Raw genomic sequence first — 20,699 nt, forward strand, 5'->3', positions numbered from 1 at the left:
GTGAATTGTGCAGGATAGATACTCCTGCATCTATTTACCTCTTTTTAGAAGAGGGCAAACCCTGTAAGGTAAGCATTTCTGTTTGGGAAAAGCCTGTTGGAAAGGTTTTCTCAGCCTCACATGCCCTTGCCATCTGCACACATAAGAAACCCTTCATACGGTTCTCATTTCCTCTTTACCTTTTTATATAGCCCATAATAAGATCCCAAATTTTAATAGACTGTATGGTCTCAGTAGCAGGGAATGGCTCTAACAGAGAGGCTTTAACCCTCTGTTTCAACAGGATCAGCAATGGAGCTTTTGGTTTCTTGCTGGACTCCACTGCAGGCATTGGTAGGATTTCTGCAGCCGCCTCCACCAAACCCTCCCTCCCTGCTGGGAGATGCTCAGATGGGCATGACCCATGTAGTGTTTGTGGGAACTTGCCCCTCTCCCTCAAATGCTTGTGAAGCTGTACAAGGAAAATCAGCAGTATTTTGCCAAGCTGGAAGATGTGGAGAGAGATAGGTTTGTTCAGTCAGAGAAGAAGGAGACAGCGGAGCCACCATCCTCTTGGAAGGCATGGGAGGCAATGGACACAAGGCACAGCAAGGGAAATTCTACCTAAATATACAGAAAATAATTCCTAGTGAGACTAGTGACGAGAGAGTTAGAAAAGCATGTGAAAGGGTGACTTCTCTGGGCTGGTCCTCTAGGGAAAAAAAAGACCCTAAAGACACAACCCCAGGAGAGCGCAAATGTTCACAGCAGGGCACCACACCTGATCTGGGTCTGTGTTAAAACCCTCTTGATGGCTTGCATGAGATGCAGGGCAGAGTATAACCCAGCCCAAAAGATGTTTTGGTATCCCTTGCTCAGGGCACAGCTCCGCTTGTGTGCCAGCAGCCTGGCTGGGATCCCGTCTGGGAAAAGCAGCGCATGGGAGCTGGTGGAGTTGTTACAGCAGATGGGTGAAGGCAGCGCCGGGCAGAAGGAGTCCCAGAGCACGTGTCAGCAGATCTGGGCTGTTTCCTGGGTTTCTGACAGCTCCTTTCTCCCAGAGCTCCTGGACAGGAGACAAAACGTGATTTCTTGCTCCTTCCACTCTAAGACGGCTGTGAAAGTCTGATTTATGCTGAACGCTCTGGAAAAGAAGAAAGCTTGGCTGTGGAACCAGGTTCAGCTCCCAGCCAGGAGAACCTTGTATGGGATCAGCAAGTTTTAACCATGCAAATCAAATCTGAGGCCAAACAGAGCCCTGTTTCATGACTTCTGCCTCTCTGTTTCTCACTGCGCAGGGTCAGTGCAGTGCACCTTTTCCCTGAACAAGCCCTCATATCCATTCCCAGGATCAGGGACAGGCTGGGATGTTGTAGACAACTTTTTTCCTTTTTCTCTTTTCTCTTTTTTAATTTTTTTTTTCTTCTCTCCTGCAAGGCACAGCCAAACATGTCACAGCTCTGCCTTTCACTGAGATGATTCCCAGCTGCCAAAATGTACTGGAAGAGGTCCACCTGCTTGTGAGCCTGTCACCAAAAGCTGTGCCTGAGCATGGCCTCATGCTGTGTGACCCCAGGCAGTCTGGAGGAGTGCTCGGGGCACTGGGGAGAAGGAATTTCTTGGCTCAGTTGTCAGCAATGAAGGTGAACAGGTGACCTTTATTATCCATGCCTTTGTTTCCCCAGGTGGATGCAGTAGGCCAAAGGCCACCATAAGCCCTTTTTCTCCAGACCCACCACCTCCTGGATGATCCTGAATTTGGGTTGTGGGAGTGATGTTTGGATGCTGCTCGGGATGTCTCCAGTCACAGTAACAGCAAATCCTCACGCTGTTACACAGGTGAGAGCAATTCAAAGGCAGCACTGATGCACCATGGAGAGCTGAGACCTCCCATCCAGGCCTGCTCCCACTGGGACAATCCAAGGTGCTCAGGAGGCCCAGAACCCTCTGGGATGAGACCATCTCTGAAACTCGTGCCCAACAATCTGGTTTACAAGGGACGTACAACTGGCCCTGAATGGGTCCTGGTGAACCTGGACATCTCCCCAGTGTACACACAGACATGGAAGGAGAGGCGATGAATACAAGTTGCAGAAGGGAAAGCTTGGATTAGATATTGGGGAAATATTTACCCTGAAGATGGTTAAACACAGAGGACCATAGGTGAGGGGGAATCTCCATCCTTGGGGACATTCAAAACTTCACTGGACAAAGCCCTGGGCAATCTGATCTAAGATGACTTTGCTTTGGGGCTGTTGGACCAGAGATCTTCAGAGGTTCCCAATAACTTGAATTATCGTGTGACCTACATCCAAAGTACTACCCAAGATTTTCTTGCGTCATCTAGAGTTCAATGAGCCCATCTGGTTTTCTGCTTCTAAATCAGCAGGATCCTAATTCTCCCTCATGGTTTAATCCCTTAATTCATTTGCCGTTATCCTGCAGTATGTGGCTGGAGGAAAAGGAAACAGCGCAGCAAAGAGAAGAGAGAAACGCAACAAGTGCCCCTGAGATTAGTATATTACTCCTCTTCTTTCCTGTTTGCCTTCCTGCTGTTTTGCTTCCATGAAAAATTGTGGGATTTCATCCAAACCTCCAGAATGTCCTCTCCAGCAGTGTCTGGGGATGGATGCTTAGAAAGAAAATAAAAGAAACAGTGAGCACAGAATGATTGTCTCCCTGCTACTCTCTGACAACCTCTTGCAACTGAAGCCTGAAGGACACCTGAAGCTAAAGGCCACATCCAGCCTTGAGTACTTGGTAGTTACTGTCTGAGAACCTGCCAGCAGAGTGAGGGCTATGACAGAGTGAGTTTTACAGGACAACCCAGGGAAAATTATTTCCTCTTCCTCATGTGAAACAGGCTGTCCAATTCTCTCACTGGGCACCTCCCTGTGCCCCCTCACCTCATCAGTGCTGCCTTGGCAGAGTTCATCTGAAATGTGGCTATCTGGGGAGCTGGATGGTGTGTCCAAATACCCCGTGTTTCTTCAGAGGTGTGAGTGAGCTGAAGCACAGCTTTATGGAGGAAAATAATCCACACACATACTCACTGCTTTTGTCCACTAACAAAGCACACGGTGGTGGTAGGAATTCCCCCTCCACAGCATTTTGGGGTACTCAAAGTTCATAGCTGCAAGAGGAGAGAGAGGGGATGCCTTGCCTTCCCCCATGCTGACAGGCAGGGCTGGCTTTGAAAAGATGTCAGTGGAGTTTGGAAAAGAAGCAGAAATATGTATTTCCCTAATAAGCTGAAAACTTCAATAAATGTTTTCCCTCAGTAGGATGTAGCTGAGGAATCTGGGGACCATTGCTGGAGCCAGCCTTTCTGAGAGGAGAAAGTGAAAAGCCAGTCCAAGTGCAACAAATGCCTGGACAATAAAGGGATCTGAAGGGGTTCAAGGGTAGGAGGGATTTTTTTGTCTCTTTGTTGTTGTTTCTTGATTAATATTTACATGTCAGAACCAGCAAAGCACACCTCCAGATCACACATGAGATCTTTTTCTCCTTACTTGGGCAACAGAATATATAGGCAGGACAATTGTGCAAACAAAGATGTGTGCCAAGCCCACTGCACCGAAGAGAAGAAATAAAAATACCAGTTATTTAAAACACGTGTATTAACAGAGGGGTTGACCTCTCCCCTGCCTTCGTGCTCTGCTGACATCGAGGAGGGAGATGAAAAACCTCGCTGGAGCATGAGACTGGCCCCAGCCCCGGAGGATGGAGGGGCTTTGCTGCACTGGCCCGTGGGCTCCCTGGATCACCCACTGACACCTGCTCCGTCTCTCACCGTCTCACCCATGATGTCACACACACCTCTCTGCCCCAGCAAGGTCCTGGGAAGCAGAACACAGCTGCAGGAGTAGCTGGTTGAAATTCCCAGCCCTTCCCTAGCAGGGAGAAGTACAGCTCTGGTTCAAATGGACGGGCAAGGCAAGAGGCTGCAGGGTTGTGACACCTGCGGGATGCTTCCCGCATGGATGAGCCTCATCCGTGGTGGTTTGCAGGATCTCCTGGGTACAGTGACAGAGGACAGCCACAAAGGGACAGGATTCACACAAATCAACTTCATGCCATCCTTCTCATGTCCTTCTCTGCACCCTTCTTCCCTTCCTCCCTCTTCAAATGCATCCAAAAGATTCCAGCCCAAATGTTCCAAATTTAGGTCTGAACAGTGTTCCCAGCATTTTTGCTTTGGAAGCAGGGGTGGAGGGAGACAGAATAGCAAGGGGCTGGTGTCACCCAGCCCCTTCCCACTGCCTGGCTTTGCACCAGGTTTCCAAGCCCTGAAGAGAAGTGCCAGGTCCTGCCTGCGTGTCCTCCACTCCCGAGCAATTACAGCAATCTGATCTAGGTGCTCCAGCACCATGGTCAGGAGGGCGATGCAGGGCCCTGGGGGAGATAATGGGAGTCGGAAGGCCCGAATGTCTTACCAACTTTCTTCGAAAGCAGAGTCAAGTCCTTCAAATGAAAGCACTTGAGGGGGAGAAGATGATCTTCCCTCAAGTGTCAGGCACATTTCAGCAGTTTATAAATACCACTGTCCTCCCTGCACCACACTCAGCCTCGCAGCACCGGCCACGACGTCAGCCCTGGACCTGGTCCTGACAGAGCTGAGCACCTGTGCTTGGCTCAGACAGGGGGAGCCAGGATCAGGCCTCAGGTGTGTGTTTCCAGAGGCACTTTCAGCTGCCGTTTCTTGGTTCAGCCTTCCCAGGTTTGAGCTACATGTTTTTCCCTCTGCAGACCAAAGAAGGGGTTAAACCGAGCTTACCTTTTCAGGATCAGGACAAGACAGTCACTTGTCTGAAAAGGGAGCAAGATCCAGCTCCTTTCTCTCCCACTTCCACCCCATTCCTCTTGCCACCCTGTTTCTCTCCTGCACATCCCACTGCAAAGCTGCTGTGGGTTCTCAATGATGAGCTGTGAACCCTAATGACAGGAGAGGGGACAACATCCTGTTGTCCTGCTCATCCCTCCCAGATCCTGACACCTGCCAAGGGCAGGAAGGTGATGAGGGAAGGAACTGAACACAGCTGATTTCTCCCTGCCCTGCTGCAAGGCACCTAGGGCTGATGCCAGTGGCTTTCAGCGAGATTCCAGGTCTGCGTTTCCCCTGTATCCACCTCCTGTTTAAAGTCGAGGGGGAATTGCCCCAAGAGGTGTGTGAAGTTACTGGTTTTGTTCTTCCAGTCCTGAGAACAAAAGAAGCATCCTGAGATGGGGCCTCGAGTCTGCTACGGCAGTAAAATCCCAAATGGTGATCATGTTTTATCCACGGGATGAGTTTTGGGATGGGCTCAGCAGAGACACCCAAAGCTGCACAAGGGCCGGTGTTGTGGCTGGGCTCCCGGGAAAGCAGCTGGAAGGGGTGAGACGGGAGAATGGATTTGCCAGCTCTGCCTTCTCTCAGGACTCCGGCCAGCCCGCCCCGCGCCGGTTCCTGCCTCTGCCCCCGGGTTCTTCCTAACGAGGTTTCCAGCACAGCTGAAGCCCCGCGTTGCTTTCAGGACCGCAGCCGTCCAGGGCTGAACGGCACTGGGGAGGGAGGTGGGGATCGCCGTTCCCATCCCCCGATTTCTCTGCTCCACAATATTACGGAGGGCTCGGGTTACACCAAACAAACGCGAAAGAGGGGCAAAACTGAGGAGGGGGTGCAGAAAATATCGTCACTGACGCACGGAAAGACGGGCGAGGGGGTTATAAACCCTGTGCCGATGATACCTTTGAAAGGGGCGGCTTGGGGTTGCTTTCGGCGGTGGTCCCCGCGCCCTGTGCAGGAGTTTGTGATGGAAAGTCTGCAAAAGCCATTAGGACTGTTGTGCTGGGGCACTAGAAAAGCAACGCAGACACCACTCACTTTTCTAAATAAACATTAGTCTTAAAAAGTTTGCACTGCTGACCCCCGCAGCTCTGATTACTTGTAATTCTCTGAACCATATTTTAAGGCTTCTAACTATTTTTATTTTTTTTTCGGGGAGGGGGCGGGTTTCGTTCGTTCCTCCCTGCAGCCGTGCCACAGATGTGCTGCCACACCGTGTGCTCCGGGGCCGGGGGGTCTCTGCCCACCCCCCGAGGCAGGTCCTTATTCCACAGCCCCGCAGCCACAGCATATTCAACTCTCTCCACGTTCCCCCGAAGAAGCTTTTTCTTCTTCTTCTTTTTTTTCTTTTTTTCTTATATTGGTTGGGACCACATTCACGATCCCGATGAAAGAGATGCTGTTCCCCTCTCAGGGCAGCAGCGGTGCGGGCTGCGGCCCCATGCCCACCGGGCTGTGCCCTGAAACAGTCCCGGGAGCCCTCCCCTACCCCCCCAAAGAGCCGCACCTTCCCGGCACGGCGGAGGCAGCTGCACCGAGGTATCATCAGCGTAATTGGAAGGGTCACATGTTAAACCCTCGCTGTTGTTCGCGGTAATGTAGCTGTGTCCCCCGGCTGCACATTTACCGATTTCTCGCAAACCAACCATTGTCACAAGGTTCATTCCAGGAGGAGTGATCCAATGGGTTGCCACGGCAACTATAATGACATTAAAATAGAGGCGGCAGCCGCAGCCCCCCACCCCCCCCACCCCCCTCCCCTCTTCTCCCTCCTTTAAAAACCGGCAGCAACACGGCAAAATTCCGCACCTTCCCGTCGGGTCAGCCCGGGAAATAACGCGGGGATCCAGCTGAAAACAAAGTGTGTTGGGCGGGAGGTTGTTTTATATTAAACCTTCCCAGGGAGATCGAGCCAGGGAAGCCCCGAAAGGCAGCGGAGTCCCCGCACCCGCGGGAGGCGAAAATGACCAAAGTGCGCAAATTCCAGGCGGGAGCCGCGCGCGGAGCCCGGGTCTGGGAAGCGGGACCGAGCCGGGATCCATCCCTGCCAGAGCACTCGGCGGGAGCGGGGAAAAGGGTACAAACCTAAGGGTTCTAAACGCCCGCAGAGGCACCTGCGGGTTGGGCGCTGAGAGTCTCTCCCTCGGCCCGGCCCCGCGCTGGAAATCCGCTTCGCACCACTTGGTTTTCCGGGAAACGTTCGTTTCCGATTAATTTGCCTTTATTATTTTGTCATCGGTGCTGCTACGATGCTTTCACTCGTTTTTATTTTTCCCTACGAATTTTGGGACCAGAAGGGATGTTTAGAAAAAGGACCCCTGTTTCCGATTATCACAAGATGCCTTTCCCTCTCGATTAATATTTCTCTTCTGTCTGTCCCAGGCACATAAATGAGACCAAGGAACACTGTGCAAAGCAGAAGGAAAATACTGGGAATATTGACTATAATATTAACTGGATCTGGCGGGAGGCTCCAGTATGTTTATTTTTCATATAGGAGCGTGTACTGCCCGTCTTTCGTCGTCGACAGCTGATAGCAGCGCCTGAAATCGAGCTCTGCAGGATTTCAGTGACGCTTTCCGGAATATTTCTCCCGATCTCTCAGTGAGGCCGGGAAACGAATAGATTCCATCAATTTCTCGCCATTTTTTACCCATGCGAGCCCGTGGGCGAGAGTTTGCCGAGCAAGGGCTGAGTGGAAAGACCTGACAGATACACTCAGAGCCGTGGTTTCATTACCGCCACCAAAATGTGCCCAATGCCTGCCTGCGGCTGGGGTAAATCCCCACTCCGGGAGGAAAGGGGAACGTGCCCACCGCTGGCAGCGCCGAAAACATAAAAAAGAAAAAAAGGAGGGGGGGGGGGGAAATTCTGCGCCACCCAAAGCGGCGCCGCCCGGCTCCGGTTCGCGCGCGGCTTGCGGCGGTGGAGCGGCTTCCTCCGGCCGGCCCGACGGCGGAGCTGCGGCCCCGACGCTCGCACCACGCCGAACATCCGCCCGGAGACAAGGCCACACTGGCGGATGCTCCGAATTCCCCCCTTCGGAGCGCCCGTGGCGGGTGGGGAAGGGGCCGAGGCGCCCGGGGCAGCAGGGTCTGAGGGCACGGCTTGGTCCCGGCCTCCTGAGGGCTGCCCGACCCTCCGGAGCCGCCTCCCTCCCTGCACACAACCTCCTCAGCTGCCGAGCTACCCCCGGGAGCGGGGGCGTCCTATTCCTACTGCCACCCACATCCCAGCAGAGATGGCGAGGATGGGATGCGGGAACCACCCCGCAGCTTGGCCAGAGGTTTCCCACCTCTGGCTGCTGCTGGAAAACCCGCTCGGGCTGGGGTTTGGGTCACCCAGGGTGGGCGGTTGTGCCAGTCGCCGTTGCCGGGGGGACCCGAGGGTGCGGTCTCCCCGCAGGAGCTGGGGTGGGGAAAAGCAGCCAAGATGGTGAGAATGGACCAGCCGGAGCCGCGGGAGAGACGGAGAGGCGGCCGCGGGTGGGTTTCCCCTACCGCAGGGCCAAGAGGGGGTCTCTGTCACCAGACAGATATCCAGCTTCTTGGGTGTGGGACCCTCCGCCGTGCGGCGGGAGGGGAGCCCCGGGAGAGCATAGGTTGCCAGGGGCACAGCCGGGGCTCAGCTCGCTCCAGCTCCAGGGAGGCCAGAAATGTTCCTTTTGACGATCTCCTGAGCTCAAGAGCCGTCAAAAACCTCCCTCTGAAGTGACCCTCTTGGCAGGGACTTGTTGAAAGACATACAGAGTAGGAGCATGCCCGAGGGGAGATGGGAGCCTCGTGGGACAGGGGAAGAAAACGAAATTAAAACCGAGTTAAAAAGGAGAAAAGAGAGAGAAAGGTCGGAAACCGAAATTATCCTCCTTGTGAAACGTGTCGGGCTTCTCCGGAGCAACTGCAGAAGGGAGGCCTTTCCACTAGGGTGGATAAATTTACTCGTGTCCCACATGACCGAGGGTGGGGGACCCGGGGCGGGGGGGGGAAGAGAAAGGTCATGGGACTGGGATTTGGGTTGTAAGTCACAGAGGAGACGTGGATTTCAGTGCCGCGTTAGGTGGCAGCGGCCTCTGGTTTTGCAAGAGAAGTAATTAAATAGGAGAGGGGAAAAAAAGAGAAAAATAAAAAAAGCGGGGGGGCGAAGGTGGGAAGAGAAAAGAGCATTTTAGAAATAACACGGGTAAAATCTCAGGGGTTTAGGGGTGGGAAGGTGCGCTAGGGGGAGAGCCTCTGGGAGACCCTGCTCGCCTAGGGAAAGGATTGTCCCTCACATGTCCCAGGGCCCGCGGTGGGTGCTCGGCTCTGCATCCTGCCCGCCCGGCTCTCTCTGCCGAGCCCTGTGCGCTCCTTTTGTTGCCTTTATTTTGTGGCCACGTTTCTCTCCTGGAAAGAGAAGATCGCAGGGGCACTGCAGGCCGAAGCGGGGAGGGGGTCACCAGCTGATTCCCATCTCGCTCCCCTCACCTCTACACACCCCACCGAGACCTGCCGCGGAAGGGGAGCCGCGGTCCGGGGCGAGGGGGGTGCGTCTGGCTGGACCCTGAAATTTTTCGGCCCCGTGCCCGGAGGGGGGAAGTTTTTCCTTCTCTATTTAGTTTGTTACAATTTAAAGGGTAAGCGGCGGCACCTCCATCCCCGGCCCGCCGGGGTCCGGCCCCCAGCACGGCTCCGCTCCCATCTGGCTGTGGAGCTCCCTCACACCCGAGGTCTTGTCCTCTGTCCCCCCTTGTCCCTCTGGCGAGGGCTGATGAGTGGACATTATGGGGGGCCCCCCTGCTAATCTCGTCCTGGTGGGGGGAAAAATTCCCACGGACTTGCAGGGAGTGCAGCTGGAATGAAAGGCGATCGTGTGCCCCGCAGAAGGCTCTCACTGCTGAAGAGTGATTTGCGAGGGCGGGGGGTGAGCGGGGGCTCATCCGCGGGCTTTCCGAGCGCTCTCCGCTCGCCTCCGTGGTGGGGAGAAGTGAAGTATCTGGGAATTTTTGTGAGAGTGAAAGGAATCGCCGGTGTTGTTTCAAGCCGTTTCAAACCCGCGGTACTGACGAAAGAGGAATCTAATTTCACTTAAAAGGCGAGTTAAAGCAGGGAAAACGAAATATGAATGAAATGGATAAAGACGCCCCCGAAAAGCGCTTCTCTGCCACCCTGTGTCATAGAGTCCGAGCTTCGGTAACCAGAAAGCATCGAGGGTGGGAGAAACATCACTAAACCGGTCATTAGACAGATCCTAAGGCACCTACACGAAGTCTCCCGTGGAGAAAGTGACGGACAAACTCATTACACCCCTTGGGTCTCCCTCCCGCCCTCTCATCAGAGAGATTGTATCCCTTGCAGGTTTTCATCCTGCTATGGCAGGGGCGGATGAGTATGGTTCACGCCATACCCGTACACCTAATTCACCCGGATCCTAGGGCAAGGGATGCGGGCAGCCAGGGCGGTTGGGAAGCGAGGAATCCCGCCTGCCCGCGGCCGGGAAAGGCCGCCGGGTTCCAGGCTGCTCGGTACGGGCTGCCCAGTGGGGCTGAGCCCCTTCCTGGGCCGCAGGCGGGCGCACCCGGGTTCTGTTCACCCGAGGGTATCATTGGCATCCGAATGATGAGCAAGGATTGGAAACGCGCGGACAAAACCCTGCCGCGAGTAGGTTTGGTCCCGTCCTGGATCTCAGCATCACCTGTTGCTGCCACGGGCTTGGAGTGCCAACGTGCATCTCGTTTAAGAAAAGAATAAAGTGTGAATTGGTCCCGCAAGGGTCCCCCGAGCCCAGGGGCACGGGCACCGCCACAGGCTCAGCCCTGCAACCCCGCATGGGCCGCCTAGTTCCGCAGCAACCTCCGCGGTAAATGCACCGGCGGGCCGCTGGAAAGGGGGTGTAGGGCGTGTGCTCCGGGGTCCCCGGCTCCAACAACTCACCCTGAGCTGCTCCGCAGCCCACCGGGCACAGGCAGGGGGAAGCGCTGAGCCCGGAGGAGCGCCCACCGAAATCGTTCCTGGTTAAAACGAGGGGAGATCCCCTCCTCGCTGCGGCCAAGCGACAGATTCCCGGGGGTGGACACAGCTGGAAATCTCCTGGACAGAGTGGGAAAACGGCCCTCGATGAACCCCAGATGAAGTGGGTGAGACAGGAGAGGCAAACAGTGAGAGAAAGAAGGAGGAAGAAAAAAAGGGAGAAAGATGAAAAGAAGAAGAAAGAGAGTGGAAGAAAAAGAAATAGAAAAATAAAAAGGAAAATCGTTAGAGTAAGAGCAAAAGAGAGGAAAAGAAAAGGAGAAGAAAAGGGAGAAAGACGAAAAAGAAGAGAGAGAGAGAAGGAGAGAAAAACAAAACAAAATAAATTAAAATAGTTGAAGAGGGGCAAAGAGGGAAAAACCAAAAGACAAAGAAATTTAACAGGGTGGGGAGATATAAAAAGAGAAGAAGAAATGGGAAAGAAAGAGAGGGAGAGAGAAATAGAGAAAAATAGAGAAAGAAGAAAGAAAGAAAGAAAGAAAGAAAGAAAGAAAGAAAGAAAGAAAGAAAGAAAGAAAGAAAGAAAGATTAGAAGAGTATAAGAGGGAAAAGGTGAAAGAAAGATAATGAAAGAAAGAGAAAAATTAATTATAGAAAGAAGGAAAGAAGGGAAGAAAGAAAGAAGAGGGGAAATGACAAAGGAGAAATCAAAAGTGAAAAAAGAGCGGATGAGAAATAAAAGGCGACTCAGAGGAGGAAGGACAGATGAGCCGGAGACCGGGAGGTGAGGGGAGAGCGCGGAGCCCCTGCCCCTCTCCTCGCCTCACAGACAGACACAGGGGCGAGCAGAGGTCCCTGACCTAGCGCGAACATCTCGAGGAGATTTCAAAAGCACCAACTAATTTCCAAAGCAATTTTCCCGCGGCTGAGCCGGCTCCGACAGCTCTTCCTGCCCTCTCCAGATCGGAAAATGGGATTTATTAAAAAAAAAAAAAAACAAACTCATTTCTCTACGTTCTGCTCGGGGAAGGAAAGAAACGAAAGAGAGATGGGGAGGGAAAGAAGATGCTGGAGGGCAATGTTTTCAGGTCGGGCACTGGGGCACAGGGAGATTGGACGTTATTATTAAATCCTAAATTCACCGTGAAAACAGGACTTTCTGCGCAGTCACTAGGAAAGGCCAGGGCAGTGCTGGAGGAAGGATCAAACTATTGGAAAAGATGTTCTTGATGTCTAAAGGTGGTTTTTATAATCCAGGATGATTTATTTTTTTTCGGGGCTGCGAGAAACTAGAAAGAGAAAACAAAAAAAACTACCGGAGAGAGGAATAAGATCTTGACCTTTCCTAATTCTCCAAATCAGCAGTAATGGAAAGCAGAAGGTGCCAGGGGAAGAGGAGGGAGGTGAGGGCCGAGCGGGCGGAGCAGCGGGCCCGGCCGGACCGGGGTCCCGCACCCGCAGCGGGTTCCCTCCTCGGGATCCTCACCACTTAACACGGGCTTAGTTAAGCGAAAGCAGAGAGAGAAATCACACACACGCAGCCCTCCCGCTGTGGTCCCGACGGGGACATTCCGGGGCAGGATCGTTTTATCCCGCCCCGACAAACCCGAGGAGTATCTCCCGTTTTCCGCCTCTCCCGGGCTGCGCGCACACGGAAATCCTCCGCGGAGGAATTACGCAGAGAGCGTCGCGGTTTTGCTCCAAGCCTTTCATCTGACATACAGAAAGCAGAGGAGTGGGGGCACATTAAAAAAAAAAAAAACGGAAAAACAGAACCAAAAACATCTCCACGAATGCGTGACCAAAGCCAAAGCAAGGCAGGGGAATCCGCATCCTCACGCTCCTACTCGGAAAGAGCCGCCGACCAGAAAGGGAGAAGGGAAAAAAAAAAAAGAAAAAGCCCAAACCTGCAGAAAAGGATCGGGCTCCTGGAGGGCTTTGCCCGGGGTTTAGCACTGATAAAACCAACCCCCGAAAGCAGCTCCGAGAACCTGGGCTACGGAGCCTACGCACGGGAGGGGAGGGAAAGGGAAACGCCAAGTCGCCTTTTTGGCCAGGGACTCCCAAGCAGCGACTGCAACAGCTAATTATTTTCCTTTCAGTGCTCGGTTATTGCTGGTGTCCTCCTCGCCTCCCCTCCAATAAATAAATAAACCCCTCTTTTAGGCAGCGAGGCGTGAAAAATGATCCTCGCTGAACGCTTAAAAATAATGTCCCGTGAAGATCGGGGCCGCGGAGCCAGCCAGCCCCGTAATTAGGGGCCATTATCCGTCCTGCCTCGCCGAGGCAAAATTTCTCGTGAAACCCCCGAACCGAGCCCGACCGGGGCATTCCAGACCCAGGGGAGACCCCCGAGTCCTCCCCCGCCGCCCCCCACTCTGGCGGACAGGGGAGAGCCGGTTCCCGGGGGGGCTCCCCGAGCCACACAGACACTCGCAGGCGGCGTGAATCTGATCGGGGCACGGAACGAGCTGCGGTGCTTCAGGGAAATTCATGGAATGGGGAAAATTCTAATTTTAGAGACGCTTGGGGTTCTTCCCCCCAAATCAAAATCCCGACGGCGCTTGCACTCGCAGCCCCCGCAGGTCCGTGGGAGCCGAGCCCAACCCTTCCTGCGTGGGTACCACGACTCCCGGTTAATCGGGGAATCCCCCCGCTCTCAAGTCAGTTCAGCTTCAATCCTGTCCGGCGACCACGGCTTAAAAACCCACAATGACTCCGCAAGGCAAAAGGAGATGAACGGAGCAGGGGAAAGGTGTCCCAGTCCCAGACACACCCCCCGAGCCCCCTCTCCTGAGCGTGTGGGGGCAGGGGGCTCTCCAGGGAAACACTGCTTCCCTGCAGAGGACCCCCCTCCATCCCTTCAAACCCTGAGACCACCAACTTGGAGAACCCATTGCACCAGCGGGACTGTAGGGGCCACACGCCTCCTTCATCCCTACGGCCATCGACTGCCATTTCTTATCCGCTCCTGGCACCCTTGGCTCCTTTTCCTCCTGCACTTCACAAACAAACAAGCCAAAAATTATTAAAAATCGCTACTTCATATTAAAATAACCAGCCCCCCTTCAGCCAGGCGCACAACCACCACCCAGCCTCGCTACACATCGCTTTCTTCCCTCGGATCCAGTCTCCTCAAAGCAGGCTTGGTTATTAAAGGAGGCTGAACAAAGATAGCCCCAAGAGCAGCTATCAGCGCATTTTAACTTCATCAAAGACTTCGGGGGAGAGGGAGAGGAGGGGTCTGGCACCTTCTAGTAATGAGCTTGTCAGGAACACCCCTGCCAGAGCAATTGAACAATTTGCACACAAGCAAAAGAAAAGGAGAGGGGAGGGAGGGAGGAAGGGGAAATGCTACAAAAGCCCCTTCAATTTCCAACCATGTGCTTGGCAATCTGGAAAATAGATTCATTGGCCTCCTCTTTTCTCCCATGTCGAGTCTTGTAGCCCCTTTTGTAGGAGCTGGACATGAAAGGGAGACAACCAAGTGCCGGACACGAAGATCGCTTTTCAAAAGCAAATGTGTGTGAAGGCGAGATGTGAGACCGCTCGCTGCGGGGAGGCGGCACGTTCAGGAACAACATCAACAAACTGCGCGGAGGTTCGAGGTGGCACAGACAGGGGCAGAGGAGGGGGATAAAAAAGGGATGGGTGGGGGGAGAGAAAAGAAAAGCCGGTCCCCCCCTGCTCCCCGGCGCACACCGCCCGGCTCCTGCTCCTGCCTGAGCCCCGGAGGGCCCGCACAAAAAAGCCCCGCTGCCCGGGGACCGGCTCCATCCCCTGCTCCCTGCCTCGTACGGCTCAGCTTTTTTTTCCTTTTTCTCCTTCTCCTTCAGCTGGCTGCCCGGTCAGAAAGGCCTCGATTCTTTCGATCAGGGTCCCTGCCAACAAATAAACCAAAGAGCCACGTTTGGTCCCTGAAATAAATAAATTGGGGGTGAGGGGGTTGAGGGGGGAGAAGTTTGGAAGAGAAGGGAGCGCTTTAAGATGTTTATTTACTCTGTAAGTTGTTGCAAAATTTAAGCAGAGATCAAGTTTCATTCGGTCATTCAAATACTGCAGGCCCAAGGGGGACGTGTGTGCGGGGGGGAAACCCTCCAACTTATTTTCTCATGTGTCAACTTTTCCAAACAAAATAAAAGGAGGTGGGGGGGGAAGGGGGTGAAGCAGGGAGAACCTTTTTCCCGGCCTCCACCTCCTTCCCCCGAAAACACGCGGGGTATTTTTTGGTTTTGTTTTGTTGGTTTTTTTGGGTTTGTTTTTTTTTTCTGGGAGACACCAAAATCCAAGAAATAAAAAATAAAATTAACAGGGAAAAAAAATATCCGGGGATCTTTTCGCTTTTGCCGGCCCGTGGACTCACAGCGGGGAACGCCACCGTCGCCCGAGCGGTGTGTGGCAGCCCGCAGCGCTGGGCAGGGGAGCGGCGCGGAGCAGCCCCGCGCAGGGCTGCGCGCCCGGCCGCGGAGGGGCCGCTCAGCCCCTGCCGAACGCCCGAGAGTCGCCGGCCCGAGGTTGGGAGCTTCTCGCTTCCCCGAGGCCCGAGCGGGGCTCTCGGCTCTCAGCGTGACAAAGGACATCGCAAAGAACGATTTGGATGATTATTTTTTTTTAACCAGGTCACAAACATTTATTAATTTACACCAACGGTGGACAAAATTCTGTTGCCTTTTCCACATCAAATTATTCACAGATTCTCTCAATAAAATAGATATGACGGATGCACAACCAGTGAAGAGTTAACTGGACTCCGCTCATTAGCTCCCGAATAATCTATATACAAATAATTACCAATACACCAAAAAACCCACGCACGGAGGGGGTGGGAACACGGGGATTTAAAAAAAAAAAATAGTATGGGAATTCTCCAAACTTCCTGACGGATCCGATTTTCTTTTAAACGTGCATTTGAATGCTTAAATGGGGGGGGGGGGGGGAAGAAAAAAAAAAAAAGAAAAAAATAAACCGCAGTCCTGAGTTTCACCGACTTTTCTTCTTCTTAAAAACAAAGAAACCTTAAACAGTGCCTTTTAAAACCAAACCCGAAGCTTCAAAGAAACTAAAAATAAGATCGGACCATTAAAACATTTTCTTTGAGAGCAGGGGAGAGACAGACACACATGGCAAAACCACCCGGCAGAGAGACTTGCAGGAACGAAAACGGGCTCGCTGCGACCGGGGGCGTCCGCAACTCCCCTGGCCGCTTTCCCAGGCGATCTGGGGGACCCCCGCGGAAAACCCGCACCTCTCAAAGGTAACATTTCTGACCCTAAGACCGTTTCGTTCTTCACATGCCCCCCCTCCGCCCCTCACAAGACTTTGCGTGTTCAACCAGCCCAGGTCCCAGCTTATGTTACGGCCACTTTATAAATACGCTTTGGCGCTTGTAGGACCAAATCGTGTTATTCTTTCCCTCCTCCCGCCCTCCCGATTTATTGATTTTTTTTTTTTTTCCGAGCAAAGAGAGACAAACAGATCTGGATGCCACTGAGCCTGGAAATAAAGTAAAAATTAAAAAAAAAAAAAAAAAGAAAAAAAGAAAAAAAAAAAGAAAATATTTCCTACCTTAAAACACAACAGGAGGAGATGGGGGGACACGGGGAGAGGGAAGGGGAGCAGTTTCGGAGGAGCGGGGGAGAGCTGGAAAGGGGCCGTTTGCTTCGCGACTCTCCCCCCCATCCCCCTCCCCTTCCCCAGTCCCCAGCACACTTTAAAAATGACAGCTGCTGAGGGTTGTGATTTTTACTGGAAAAGTTCTGGGCCGGCTGGAGGAGCGGGCTCGTGTGCCAGGCTGACCTGGGGCTGTGCCGGGGCCAAGGCGGGGCTGAGCACGGCCAGGACCTGCGCCGGGGGGCCCGCCTGGCCGGCGGGGTAGGGCGCGGCGGGCGCGACGCTGGGGTTGGTGCTGGGCGGCGGGGGCACGGCCCCCCCGATGATGTTGTCTATGGAAAAAGAGGGCCGGGAGGGGTGGTTGGTGCCGCCGCTGCCGCCGCCGCCGCCGCCGGCGGGCGAGGGGTCCGGCTTGAGGGTCTGGAGGAGGGCGGCGGGCAGGGCGGTGGGGCTCAGCTGGGGGTGGTAGAAGGACTTCCTGCAGTTCAGCTCGCCGCCCAGGAAGGAGGGCAGCCCCGAGGCGGCGGAGAAGACGGAGGCGGCGGCGGAGGCGGCGGAGCCGGTAACGGGCAGTGCGGCCGCCGGAAGGGGAAGGCGCCCGCGGCGCCGCCGCCTCCGCCACCGGGATGGTGGTGGTGGTGGTGGGGTAACCCTGGAGCTGCAGGCCGTAGTTGTAGCCGTAGGGTCCGTAGGCGAAGCCGGGCAGGAAAGCGGCGGGGTCGGCGGCCCCGGCCCGCAGCAGTAGCTCGGGGTGCGGCGGGTGCAGCTGCTGCTGCCGCTTGAAGCGCTTCCTCCGGCGCAGGAAGCTCCCGTTGTCGAACATGTCGGCTGACTCGGGGTCCAGCGTCCAGTAGTTACCTTTGCCCGGGTTGCCGGGCTCCCGGGGGATCTTGACGAAGCAGTCGTTGAGGGAGAGGTTGTGGCGGATGCTGTTCTGCCAGGCGGGGAACTTCTCCCGGTAGTACGGGAAGCGCCCGCTGATGAACTCGCAGATCTCGCTCAGCGTCAGCCGCTTCTTGGGGCTCTGCAGGATGGCCATGGTGATGAGGGCGATGTAGGAGTAGGGCGGCTTCACCAGCGGGTTCTTCCCCCCCGCGCCGCCGCCGCCGCCGCCCGCGGGCGCCTTCTCCCCGGGCGCGGCGCCGCGGGCGCAGGCGGGCTCCGAGCCCGCCGGCGGGGGACAGCCGCTCCGGGGACCCCCCATGCGCGCCTTGGCGGCCCCGCTCCGCGGCAGCGCCAGCCCCAGCGGATCGCCGCCGTCCTCCTCGTCCTCCTCCTCCTCGTCCTCGTCCTCCTCCTCCTCGCTGTACTTGCCCCCATCCTGGGGCGGGCCCACCACGTCGATATCCGCGTCCTCCACCTCGGAGAGCGGCTCTTCCTCCGGGGAGCGCTCGGACATGATCCCGCAGCCGCCGCCGCCGCTGCTGCCCAAAGTCATTGTTGTGCGGCCGGGGCGGCCGGGGCCGGGCTCCCCCCCCACCTAGCGGCGGCTCCCGGGATGGGCCCGGGGCCGTGCCGGAGGGCTTGCGGCCGCCGCTGGGACTCCGCGCCCCGGCGCCGCCGCTCCGCTCCGCGCCCCGCTCGCCGCGCCGCTGCTGGCGGGGCCGCGGTGGTGGCTGCGGGGTGGTGGCTGCGGAGGGAGGGGCGGCGGAGGGGCGCGGGGCGGGGGCGGGGGGACGGGGCGCCCGTGGGCTGGGCAGGGAGCTCGGGAGTAGCGATAATAAATAGTGGTGATAATTATAATAAAAGGAGAGAAACAGGAAAAAAAAAAAAAAAGAGAGGGAATAAAAATAAAGGTTAAAAAAAAAAAAAAGGAAAAGTGGGGTTTGCGACGGCTCCTTTTCTGGTTGGGGGGAGGGAGGGGGAGGGGAAGGGAGGGGCAGGGGAAGAGGGAGGGGGGAGGGCAGAGTGGGGAAGGCGGCTCCCCCCTCCCCACCCCTCCCGAGCTGGGACCCGGTGGAAACGCTCCCACACTGCGCCTGCTGCCAGCGCTCCCCAGGCCTTTATACGGCCGCCCCCGGCATCACGTGGCGCCCGCCGCAGCCCCCACGGGGGCACGGCGAGGGACTGCCCGGCCCGGCCCGGCCCGGTCCCCGGGGAGCGTGTCCCCCGCCCGGGATGCTTTCGAGGAAAGGCGCTGCCCGCTCCCCTGGCTCTCGGATGCCCCCGGCTTCGTCTGGAGCCGGCTGCTGCAGGAGGGGGGCGATCGACACTGGATAAAGCCCCTCCCTGCCCCAAGCGCCCCGCGGTGCTGGAGGCTCTCAGACCCCATTCCTGCGCGATGCGACGGTCGCCTTCCTCGGTGCGGGTTTCCGCGGAGGGTCCCTTCTCCCCCCGAGGGCTGCCCATCCCCGAAGCTGGGGGATGAGCTGCAGACCTCCCGCAGTCTCGCTCCGCCAGGACCGAACCTCCGGCCCCCTTGAGGGGTCGTGTGAATTTGGGGATCCCAGCTCCCCTTCTCGTCGCGCTTACGTCACCGACACGTCACCGAGGCCGGAGCACCCTGCCTGGAAATCCGCCTCCTCCGAGGGCTCCCACGGAAGGGATGCTGCGCCCGGCAGGTGCGGCCCGGAGGGCGAAGAGCAACTCTCTGCCGAGCCGAGCCTCCCGCGAGAAATAGCCAAAGCAAAGGCTGTGCGTGTCCGCGGGGTGCTGGGACCGCACCCGAGTCCTGCATCTCCGCCCGACGCGGCTGGCCCGGCCGGGTACCACTTTCCAAGGCGGCCCACCCACAGCCCGCCCAGGCCCCAGGAACCCTTCGGAAGGGGAATATTCTGCGGCCTCGGGACCCTCCTGTCTGCCGCTCTCCTGCCTCCGCTTCCCTGACGGCTGGCAGGAGGAGGTGTGGGCAGCAGACACCCACCTTGTCGCGGGCTGCAGGCGAAGCGGGAGAATTTTCTTCTAAACAGAGGCGCACAAGGTCCCCGGGAGCCACCGCAGTGTCCCCGCGGGTGGCAGAGCCCCGCTGCCCCGCTTGCAGCTGCCCTGGCGCAGTCCGGGGAACGCGTCCTCGGCGGAAGCTGCCCAGCCCATGTCCCGTAGGTGGCTGTGACAGCAGGTTGTGCCTGTCTCTACCGCGGACACTTCGAACCACGCTCGCACTGTTAGGTTTTGGGTTGGTTTGGTTTTTCCCCTTGGAGGCTCTGCAAACACGTATCTCCTTTCCCGTGGGAGGATGCTTGGGGAGGGAGGAAGGGATGGGTTCCTCCAAGGGGGTACCACGAGGAGATGTCCCCCCGCCAGGGCCACGTTCAGCAGTGTGAGAATCCGCGGTGATGAATTGCCAGTCTCTGCCGTTAACAGGTGCGAGCATTTGGTGATAAAATCTCCAGCACTAATACCGGGGAGCCGGGCCAAACAGCTGCGCGGCCCCGCTTCCAAATGCCGGTCACAATTACTCAAGCCCTAACGACTCGGTGCACAGGCTCGGCGAATTCGGGGGGACCCCGAGGAGAGGGCAGAAGCGGACGGCTCCGTCCGCACATCTCCAGTGGAAGAAGCGATTACCGAGCCGGAGCCTCCGCGCGGAGTCGGTCGCATCCTCCTCCCTCGCCCCTAGCGCGGACATCGGGGAGAATTTCTCGATCGGAGGGGAAAAATAGAGAGGAAAACTGTGCTGAGAGTTTCTCAGGAAGGTGGGAAGTCTGTCCCGCGGGCGCGTGTCAGCTTTGGGGGAACTTTTCTAAGCTTTCACTTTTATACTTCTTCGATGCTCCTAACCTGTGTTCACAACGCATACACATATACCTCCCTCTCATATATTTGCGTATATATATATATATATACTCAACTGTACCTATATTTATATTATTTCCTTTCCTGATATATATTTTTTCATGTATACATGTAATTGTCTAACACGGAGAAATGCCTCGGAGATGCCACATCTTTCCTACCGACATTGTTTAAACTCTCCGTTCATCAGCCCGGTGGAAAGGCGGTGGGAAGAACAAATGGAAGAGAGCGGAGAGGGAAAAGACCCGAGCCGCTTTCCATTTTTATTAAGTAAAATAATAGTTATGCCTCCCCTACATAAACGAAAGTGTCATAAAAAATTCCGAAGCAGCTGCCAGAGATTTCGACCACACACACAACGGGGCGATTGAATTTCCACTTGGTGCATTTCATGGCTGCGAGGAACCGCCGGGAGCTGCGCCTTGTGCCTCTGCAGGGCGGCGAAGGGGAGGGCGCGGGGGGGGGCAGCAAAATGACGCGCTGCGAGCGGACGGGGGCAGAGGACACCGCCCGGGGGATGCTCCGGGGGAGAAGATGCTCGGCCGGCCCCCCGCCGCGCCCCGGTCGCAGGGAGGCTGCCTCCCGATCGCTCCGTCTGGAGGCTG

General features: G+C 56.0%; 1 protein-coding gene across 1 annotated transcript; it reads right to left on the reverse strand.

Moving 5' to 3' along the window:
• Nucleotides 1-1,119: 1,119 nt before the first annotated feature.
• On the reverse strand, nt 1,120-17,890 carry FOXD2 (forkhead box D2). Its single transcript, XM_039556483.1, is given in 10 exon segments — nt 1,120-2,611; nt 16,315-16,492; nt 16,494-16,526; nt 16,528-16,905; nt 16,908-16,958; nt 16,960-17,002; nt 17,004-17,478; nt 17,481-17,526; nt 17,529-17,597; nt 17,600-17,890. Coding segments are annotated over 9 exon segments (1,326 nt in total). The 5' UTR covers nt 17,798-17,890; the 3' UTR covers nt 1,120-2,611; nt 16,315-16,459.
• Between the last annotated feature and the right edge of the window lie 2,809 nt (nt 17,891-20,699).

This window comes from Corvus cornix, chromosome 8 (genome assembly GCF_000738735.6).
Source record: "Corvus cornix cornix isolate S_Up_H32 chromosome 8, ASM73873v5, whole genome shotgun sequence".
NCBI classification, from domain to species: domain Eukaryota; kingdom Metazoa; phylum Chordata; class Aves; order Passeriformes; family Corvidae; genus Corvus; species Corvus cornix.